The sequence below is a fragment of the Phaseolus vulgaris genome, chromosome 9 (assembly GCF_051622355.1).
Source record: "Phaseolus vulgaris cultivar YP4 chromosome 9, ASM5162235v1, whole genome shotgun sequence".
Lineage (NCBI taxonomy): Eukaryota > Viridiplantae > Streptophyta > Magnoliopsida > Fabales > Fabaceae > Phaseolus > Phaseolus vulgaris.
In genome coordinates this window covers 34,140,445-34,151,022 of record NC_143506.1, presented here as the reverse complement: position 1 = coordinate 34,151,022, position 10,578 = coordinate 34,140,445, and the positions used below count along the sequence as shown (strand labels likewise).

At 27.9% G+C, this 10,578-nt stretch overlaps 1 protein-coding gene across 1 annotated transcript; it reads right to left on the bottom strand.

Annotated features, from left to right (window-relative positions):
- Positions 1-2,676: 2,676 nt before the first annotated feature.
- Positions 2,677-6,472, bottom strand: LOC137821925 (potassium transporter 5-like). Its single transcript, XM_090295903.1, has 9 exons — positions 6,207-6,472; positions 5,900-6,125; positions 5,557-5,805; positions 5,407-5,448; positions 5,031-5,291; positions 4,895-4,947; positions 4,667-4,781; positions 4,303-4,557; positions 2,677-4,135 (listed from the first exon to the last, which is right to left on the bottom strand). Exons 1-9 carry the CDS (start codon positions 6,357-6,359, stop codon positions 3,129-3,131), a joined length of 2,361 nt encoding a protein of 786 aa, XP_090152029.1. The 5' UTR covers positions 6,360-6,472; the 3' UTR covers positions 2,677-3,128.
- Between the last annotated feature and the right edge of the window lie 4,106 nt (positions 6,473-10,578).

Below are 10,578 nucleotides of genomic sequence, written 5' to 3'. Positions count from 1 at the left end.
AAGTTACATAATCGATTCTCTTAAATCATGCACTTGAAAAATCCGGAAAATCAATTTTGTTTAGAATCGGTTTTAAATAATTCTGAATGTATAGTGTTGTTAAAAAAAAATGAAGAAAAATCAGTTCCTCAAACTAGTTTTCTCGTTCCTCAAACTCTCGTTCATTCTGGACACTCGTTCGTAGGGGTGCAATGCAGGGCGGGCCATGCGGGTCGACTCGCGGACGCTACCAAAAAGTACGGGACGGGTTCACTAATCTAGCCCGCTGATCCACTTTGGCCTTGTCCGCATAACCCGCATCCTGTGCGGGCCAACAACGGGGTGGGGTGAGTTGCCCCGCTGACCCACGTAATTAAAAAAATAACTATTTAATTTATTTTTGTAAAAAAAAAGCATACCCCATTCACTCATTATTGCAACGTGACATTTATTTTATTTTATTTTTAAAAAATTGAATTTAATGTACTAAAAAAAGAATGTTTTATTTTAATCATCTAAAGAAGTTATTATTAAGAGTGAAAGTGGATTTAGTTTTAAGTAAAATCTTATACATATTCATACATATATAGGAAAAAATAGATGCAACACAAAACTTTAATTATTTTTAATCAAGTCTTCTAACAATTCTCATACTTGAATATATATTTTTATCTTAATTAAATGAATTGAAACACGGATAAAATTTTAATTTTTCAGTAGTATGAATAAGTTTTTTTTATAATTAATGAAGTTTTACTTTTTGAAAAAAAAAAAACTCTTATGCGGGCTAGCTCGTAGACCCGCAGGTTACTTCTTATGTGGGACGGGCCAGTGAAAGGAGTCTGCACTCCTAGTATGGGGCAGGCCAACCCGACATGCATTGTGCGGCCCAAACAAGGGACGAGCCTATGCAGAGCGGGCCAGCCCGCATTACCCTTACTCGTTCATTTTGGGCACTCGTTCGTTATGGGCACAGGAACAAACTTCACAGCAAACAAGACTATCACAAACGTAATTTTATTTATGCATTAACAAAGTTAACGTTCACGGGTCTACAATTTTTTTGGTTAAGATTATTTCTACAACTTTTTGGTCAAGATTCTTTTGCACCACTGATAACACTCAACACTGTAAAGAAGAAAACTCATTCGCATGTAGAATTGCATCACTGCTAACACTCAGCAATGTAAAGAAGAAAACTCATTCGCATGCAGAAATGTGCCCACAGTGTTTAATATATTTAGAATTGATGGAAGGGTAAAAAAATAAAATTGTATTTGTGCCTCTTCTACCAAGTGTAATCTGCGCAAATCTTATCAATTTTGTGAGGAGTAAAAAAACTTCTCACCCCGCTCCCCCATCCGCACACACTCTCAAATACACTGATCCAGATAGAAACTCCTTTCACTCGCCCCTCCCTCCTCCTTTATCATACCCAGAAATAAACTGTATGTAAGAAATGAGTTATATTGATTTTAAAACCCATCCTCTCAAGAGAAAAGAAGGACACACTCAAAACAAGAAATCACCTCAGTCAATTAACCAGTGTATAGATGCTCCAAATCAAATTTTATTTGTACCATTTTGTGTGCCAAGTCATTGAATGAACTACATTAAATTATTTTAAAAAATAATTAAATCACATTAAACAAATTAAAATTTAAGAGATTATTGATTTTTGGTCATTAATATAGAAAAAAAGTGACTTTAAACCCTTTTAAATGTACCTATTTCATAATATTTTTTTAAAGTTATTTTCCTATTTATGTCATTCTAACCCGATTAACACTAACAATTATCTATTATATATCCTTGAAAAATAATATTATTAAAAATAAAAATAAAATATAAGAGAATCAATTTAAATCAATAATACAATTATGAAAATCTATACTTCAATAATTCAAATCAATTTATAGAAAACAAATGTCTAATATAAGTCAGCAAATCTTTAAATTAAACAAAATCTTTTTTAAAATCAATCTCTAAATTTATCAATTTATATACTTATTACTTTATTTATAGAAATTTAAAATACTAAAAATAATTAACAACAATTTCATGTTGTTATCAAAATTAAATTTTAAAAAAATAAAAAAAATAAATTTCTTGAAGGTATGATATACCTGCATATAAAATCACTTCGAAATCAAATGAATGACTATATTTTCATAATTCAATAACTCAAATACTATTTGAGATTACTAATTATCAAATTTATAGGATTAGTATATACACTACAAGAACAAAAAATAATTAGTTGTTATAATGATTAAATTAGAGACCATTTTAGGGACTAAATAAATTTTGGGTTTCTAAATTAGTTTCTATTATTGTTCAATGGTTTCTAAATTCGTATCTAATTAGCAACCAAAGTTTTTACTACCAAATTTAGAATCTAAATAATTGATAGTTAAAACCTTTGTAGCTAATTAGATACCAATTTAGAAACTATTTAACAATAATATAAACTAATTTAAAAACAATTTTTTTTTAGTTTTTAAAATGATCTCTAATTTAGTTACTATTACAATTAATTATTTTGGTTTTTTTAAATGAATTTAATGTACTAAAAGAAGGAATGTTTTATTTTAATAATCTAAATAAGTTAATATTAAGAGTGAAAGTGAATTTTGTTTTAAATAGAGTCTTATATTTAAAATTTGTTGATAAAAAAATAATATAAAGAAGATATTTGATAGGATGGTTAAAAAATTAGTCATATTCATTAAAATATTTTGTAACAAAATTTTGTTAGGATACTCTTATATATTAAACTACATATATATTAATTAGAAATAGTAAATGCATAAAAAAAAAATCTAAGCAATAAACATATAATAATAGAAAATGTAAAAACAGTAAATACATAATAAAAAAATTGTAAAAACAATAAACGTATAATAATAAAAGAAAATGTAAATACATTTAAAAAAATTAAAAAAAAACACTTTTTTAGGTAAATACATTTATAAAAATTAAAAATAATAAACACGTAAAAAAGAAAAAAAAGTTCAAATCCATTTATAAAAATTAAATACAGTAAACACATAATAAAAACACAAATAAAAGTGTAAATATGTTTATAAAAATTAAAAAAAAGTGTTTATTTCCATTGTGTAGGGTGTGATATGGACAGAAATGATGTGTCATATTTCGTATGTCATTCCCACCTTGAGAAGTCTTTTGCGTGGGATTGCCATGAAATTTTGACCTTGTCTAAAGTTCTTTCGGAAGAAACTGTACACATAATTCACAACAATCTTATTGAAGATGGAGGAGTTTGGATGAGCCACAACCTCGGCTTCTGCCAGCATATACACTACGCCTTTCTCCAATGCTCTGTCTATGAAATTGAGTTCCTCTTCAGTGGATGAATTGGCAGCACTCCCTCCCATTGATCGAATAGAGGTGGATGACGCCGATGCTGACTGATTTTGGATTATTTTGTTGGAGGAATGATGTGTTTCCCTCTTATCACTACTCTCAACAACGGTTGCTTGTTCAGTTGCATTTTCACTTACCTCCACCTCCGCCGTAGAGTAGTTATGTTCTTGAACGTATGCCTTCAGACTGTGTATCAATTGCAACTCAAACTCTATAGGATCCCCAAGCACGTCATTGTAACCATGCCTCACAACACACCGAAATACTCTGTACTCTCTTGGCTCCACTTGTCGAAACAAGAACCTCTCCTCCAATGCAACACTGCTCACTGGAATAGCCTTAATGGACACAAACGCAACAATTGAGTGGATGGACGGAATGCTTCTTATGAGGTGTGAGAATATGGGAGGAATGCCTTGCACCAGCTCGGAATACATAAGTCCGATTCCTGGCACTCGTCTTACGTTTGGGTTGTTTGCCACTTCATTCAAATACGCATTTGATACCTTGTTTTTCAATTCAAACATGTATCTTTCTTTGTGCACATAATGCCAGATTCCCATCACCATAGTCAAGAACAGAGCTAATACAATTGGAAGATATCCTCCTTTTGTGAATTTGGTTAGTTGAGATGAGAAATAAACTATCTCAATGAAACCAAATCCGAAGAAGAACAAAGCCACACGCAAAAGACTTTTTTTCCATAAAAAAAGCATTATGAGTGAAACTAGAGTTGTTGTGATCATCATATCACCAATCACTGCAATCCCTGCACATATTCAAACAAACATGCATGTAGGTAAGTATGACTTCGAGAAATGATACTTTGACAACCATAAGAGTTATATATAACTCTTGATGTGATTGATTTAGATATAAATATATATAATAACATAACATACATACATAAGAAGAAGAACTAGCATGAATACCTACCATATGCATGACTAATCTTCTCTGTGGTCTTGAAGGCAGCACAAACAAAAATACATGCGAACATGAACATGTAGTTCATCTCAGGAATATAAACCTGGCCCTTATGTTTGACGGAAGTGTGCACCACCTTAACTCTTGGGAAACAACCTAGACTTAGGGCCTGAGATATAATGGAGAATGCTCCTGAAATCATTGCTTGACTTGCTATAATGGAAGCAGTAACAGCCACAACAAATGTTGGCCAATACAAGGAATCTGCATGTTATTCACAATTATAATTCACTCAAAAGAAAAATTAATTGATTAACTGCGTTTATTAACAATGTGTTATTAAAATATGGAGTTTTAAAATTAAACAATTTACATGGAATACAGGCATAGAAAGTATTAGCCACATTCTGAGGGAACTTTCGTAGATATGCTGCTTGACCGATGTATGCAACCACTATTGTTGGATATGTAATGCAAGAAAAGCTAATCTGCAACACATTATTATATTGCATCATCAATTTAAGTGCAATTATTCAATCAATTGCAAATGGAAATAATTTATTTGAATAAATTGAGCACAAGAATAAATATATTTACTTACTTGAATGGATCTTACATCAAAGTGACCCAAGTCAGCAAACAAGGCTTCCGATCCTAAAATTACATGTATCTTAGTTAATTGGAATAAAAGTTTGATATAATTTAATGAAGAAAGATTAAGAAGATATGCTAATCACCTGTTATGCAGAGAAAGACTCCACCAAGCGATAACCATCCATCCTTACCATTTCTTTTGAAATAATCAAATATATATTTTGGATAAAAGGCACGTAATACTCTGATATCATATTTGAATAAATTGTAAAGCCCAATTCCACCGATGAAAAGAAACCACACCAAAATTATTGGAGCGAATACGAATCCCACTTTATCGGTACCGAATCGTTGTGCGGAAAATAAAATTATCAAAATTGCTACTGTGATTCCCACAACCGCATCTGAAGAAATAAAAATATAAATTCAACCATATTAATAAATAATATTAATAACATTAATAAGAATATAAATAATATTGAGAAGAAAAGGAATAATGTGAAGACATGGATGACTAACCTTGAGCTAAGGATTTACTGATCCCACTTACTGCTGAAAGTACTGCACGTACACGAAGCAATATAATATATAATATGAGAGGAGCTTAATTGTGTGGTAAATATGTTGTGACATTAATTTGTAAAAAATTGATGTGAGAAATGGAGGAACCTGAGATTGATGGAGTAAGAATTCCGTCTCCTATGACCATTGAAGTTCCCATAATGGCAAGAAAGAGAAGACCAACTCGTGAAACAAGACTGGCTTCAAGCTTCTGCTTCAATTTGTGGACCCATTTTACTTGAGTGGAGGGCGTTTCAAGTTTGTAGTTAGAAAGCTCCCTGTCCTCTGGTTGTTCATTTGGAATCAAACTCATCTTCATATGTCTACATATCAACGAATACAGTGCAAAAGCTCCACCTGTGTTGTGTTGGGATCATCATCAAACATCTCAAATCTCCTTATAACTAATTCATATGTTTAGAAGAAGAAGAAGAAGAAGAATGGTACGTACCGTTGCCATTATCGTTGGCCCAGAGTACGATGAAGACGTATTTGAGGAAAGGTAGGAGGGTGATGGTGTAGATGATGAGGGACAAGACACCAAGAATATCATCCTCATGCTTGATGATTCCATTGGTGAAGACGCTGGAAAAGACGTAAAGGGGTGATGTACCAATATCACCGTACACAACCCCTATGCTTTGAAATGCTAAGTATAGGGTTGTCCTCCAACCCATCTGTTCAAACCCCACCAATAATATATAAATCACTAAATCTATTCATTCATATCACATTCTCTATATCAACTCAGATTATACCTCGTAAGAATTTTGTGCAACCATTGAAACTCTTCCAGCCTCTAAATTCAGAGAATCTACTTGCCTCAGTTTTGACCATGATACCTTTCGCTCCATCTTCCTCTCTGCATCTGCTCTTCCACCACTCTCCGCCGCCACCTCCTCCTCCTTCATCTTCTTTCCGTATGCTTCTCCTTCTGCTCAAGACATGTTCACACTCACCTTCTCTTCGATATTCTTCTCTTCCTTTGTTTTAGTTTTTATAGACACACAAGACAGATCTTCATAGACACATGGATACATAAGATACGTATTATATACATATTAGTTGTAACTGAAATTAGTTTTAGAACCTAAAATTAGTTGTGCCTAAAATTGCCCGCGCCCAGGGTCGCCCAACTCATACTTCCCCACACGGGTCCTACTGTTCCCCTGACCGTCATCTTTCTATTCCTCCTATGCCTTTCTTTCTATGCAACAGCAATCCTTCTTCTCTCTCTCCTCTCCTGTGAGTCTGAAGAAGAAAGAAATGAACGTAGGGGAATCTACGCAACATCATGATAAAAAGGCATTTTTGGCCAAAACCAACTAATTTTCTTTATTAGATGGTGTTATTTCGATTAAAAAACATAAGTACCTATTATGCTATGCTATGTGTTTACTGCATTTAATTTTTATAAATGGATCTGCACTTTTTCATTTTTTTTCCTTTTTATGTGTTTATTATTTTTAATTTTTATAAATGTATTTACATAAAAATACATTTTCTTTTATTATTATACGTTTATTGTTTTTACAATTTTTTTATTATGTATTTACTGGTTTTTACATTTTTTATTATTATATGTTTATTGTTTAGTTTTTTTTTATTTTATGTATTATTATTTCTAATTTATATATATATATATATATATATATAAATTTATAAGAGTATTTTATTAAAGTTTTGTTACAAAAATATTGTAATGAAGATGACTAATTTTTTAATTATCTTATTGAATCTCTTTTTTATAGTATTTTTTTATTAACAAATTTTAAATATAAGACTTTACTCAAAACTAAGTTCACTTTCACTCTTAATATTAACTCATTTAGATTATTAAAATAAAACATTCTTTCTTTTAGTATATTAAATTTATTTTAAAAAAATAAAATAAAATAAAAGTCACACTGCAACAATGGGTAAATGGAGTATGCTTTTTCCTTTTACAAAAAATAAATAATTATTTTTTTGATTACGTAGGTCAGCGGGCCAACTTGTCAATCCCCGTTGTTGGCCCGCATAGGATGCGGGTTATGCGAAGCGAGTCAAAGCGAGTTAGATTAATGAACCCAGCTCGCACTTTTTGGTAGCGGGCTGCGGACTGACCCGCATTGCCACCCTTACGAACGAATGCCTAGAACGTATGAGAGTTTGAGGAACGAGTGAACTGGTTTGAGGAACAAGAGAATTGGTTTGTCTTCATTTTTTTTAATAGCACTATACATTCAAAATTATTTAAAACCGATTCTGGTGGTTGTTTTAGAGAAGCATAATTAATTTTCCAAATTTTCCTAGTGCAAAATCGATTTTGCATATTTATGTAAATGGTGCAAAATTGATTTCGGATTTTTGCAAAATCGATTTTCGAGTTAAGGTTGATTTGAGAGAATTGATTCTATGGCTTTTAAAGGTAGAAAGAGAATCATTCTCACTTGTCTCTGAGAAAAATGCTGAAAATGATTGTGTTATGTTTTTTTTTTTTTTTTTTCAGATTGGATCTTGGGTCATTTTGATGGTTACAGTGAGTGATTCTTTGTTTCTTTTCATCATACGGTTTCTTCTTCTTCTTTTTTTTTTTCTAAATGTATTTAGTGTTTTTTTTTATTAAATGTGACTACTGTTTTTAACTTTTAAAAATGTATTTATATTTTTTTATATGTTTATTGTTTTTATTATTAATAAATGTATTTATATTGTTTATATGTGTTTATTATTTAATTTATATTTTTTTTATTTACTTTTCTTTATTATTATGTGTTTACTCCGTTTTTATTATTATGTTTACGGTTTACTTTTTTTATTTTTTAACTTTACTGTTTTTATTTTTTATATTATTATGTGTTATGTGTTTTTAATGTGTTTATTATTTTTAATTTTAATAGTTGTTGTTTACAATTTTTTAGATGTTTACTGTTTTGTTTATTTTTTTATTTGTTTATATTTTTAATTGTTATAAATGCATTTACGATTGATGTGTTTATTGTTTTAACTTTTAAAAAATTATTTATATTTTTTTATTATTATTTGTTTACTGTTTTTATATAGTTTTATTATTATTTTTTTACTGTTTTTATATTTTTTATTATTTTGTGTTTACTGTTTAGTTTTCTATTTTATGTTTTTATTGTTTTTAAATTTCATATACATATATATATATATATATATATATATATATTTTCTTTTGTTATTTGTTTTTATATTTTTTATTAACAGGATACTGTTTAATTTTTTTATTTGTTTACTGTTTTTAATCTTAATAATTGTATTTACATTTTTTTTGTTAGATTTTTATTTCAGTTTTTATTTTTTTTATATATTTACTGTTTTTAATTTTTATAAATATAGTTACACTTTTATTTGTTTTTTATTATGTGTTTACTGTATTTAATTTTTAGAAATGGATTTATAGTTTTTTTATGTGGTTATTATTTTTAATTTTTATAAATATATTTACATAAAAAAATATTTTTTTTTTTAGTTTTTCAAATGTATTTATATTTTCTTTAATCATTATGCGTTTATTGTTTTTACAATTTTTTATTGTGTATTTACTGTTTTTAAATTTTTTATTATTATATTTTTATTATTGTTTAGTATTATTTTATTTTATGTATTTATTATTTATATATATATATATATATATATATATATATATTGTTATTATGTATTTACTGTTTTAAATTTATTTAATAACAAGAAGCTCTTTAGTTTTTTTTTTGTCTTAACTGCTTTTAATTTTAATGATTGTATTTAAATTTTGTTTTCTTAGGTTTTTACTGTTTTGTTTAATTTTTTATTTGTTTACTTTTTTTAATTTTTGTAAATGTACTTACATTTTTTTTGTGTTTACATTTTTTTATTTTTATAAATTTATTTATATTTCTTAGGTTTATATTTATTATTTATATTCAAAATATTAATAATATTAATTATTTTATTACTATTATAATTATTAATATAATTATATACATATAATATACAATATACAAATTTAAATATTAGATAAATTTTATTTAATAATTTTTAAAATATTTAATTATACTATTAATAAAAATATATAGTTATAAATAATAAAATAAAATTATAATATCAACAAAACATATATAATTATATAAAATAACAAATGTATATAATAATAAATATTATTTTCATAAATTTTAATATATTTAATAAATTTATTTAAATTTAACACAAAATTATTTTTATTACAAAATAACAGTAATTATGAATATTATATATTATAAAAAAATAATTAACTCAAACCTACACAAAAAAAAAATATATACCATAATTCATTATTAAAAAAAATTTTAATGACAAAGGTTAATTTGTAAACTTATATTTTACACCTTTAAAATAATTTCTAAATTTTCTTCTAACTATCACATCACTCAGAAATTTCAATAAATCATCCTCACAAATCTACTTTATCATCTCCCAATCCAAACAACCTCACACATCTTCACACATTTTCTATAATTATCTCTAGTCCACTCCCTTTCTTCTCCACAAATTCCCACTTCAATCCAAACAGAACATTAGTAGTAAAATTTAAGTTTATTTACTACATCTATTTGTCATTGTTGATATTTTACTTTATTGAGAGCAACTATAACCAATTTTAATTGGTGGAAAACAATTTTAAGATTGACCTAAGTATAATGTTAGAGTTATGATTTTTTTTTATTAAACTGACAATTTCTTTTTCTCTAAACACAGAATTTTCATCTCAGTAAATAATATACAAATGATGTCTTCTAAATGAAACTATATAAATATCTTAAATGAAATTTCATATATTAAATTGTGTATACTAAGTCACTGTCCACTCGGTACAAAATAATCTAAAATATATATTAAATCATTCTAAACATATTTTAAATCATATGAATAAACTTAAAAGTAAAATTATTTTTCACCCGTTAATATAAGAAAGAAGTGATATTAAATCATTTTAAAATAAGAGTATTACTTTTAAAAGATGTTCTTTTCCAAAGAAAACGTTTTTTTTAACTACTTTACGGTTTAACAAGTCAATCCAGTGTTTGGGTAACCTCACTACAAATCTGGGTGACACCCCGAGAAATCAGCTAACACTGAATTATTGAAGATATGCACAAAATACAACCC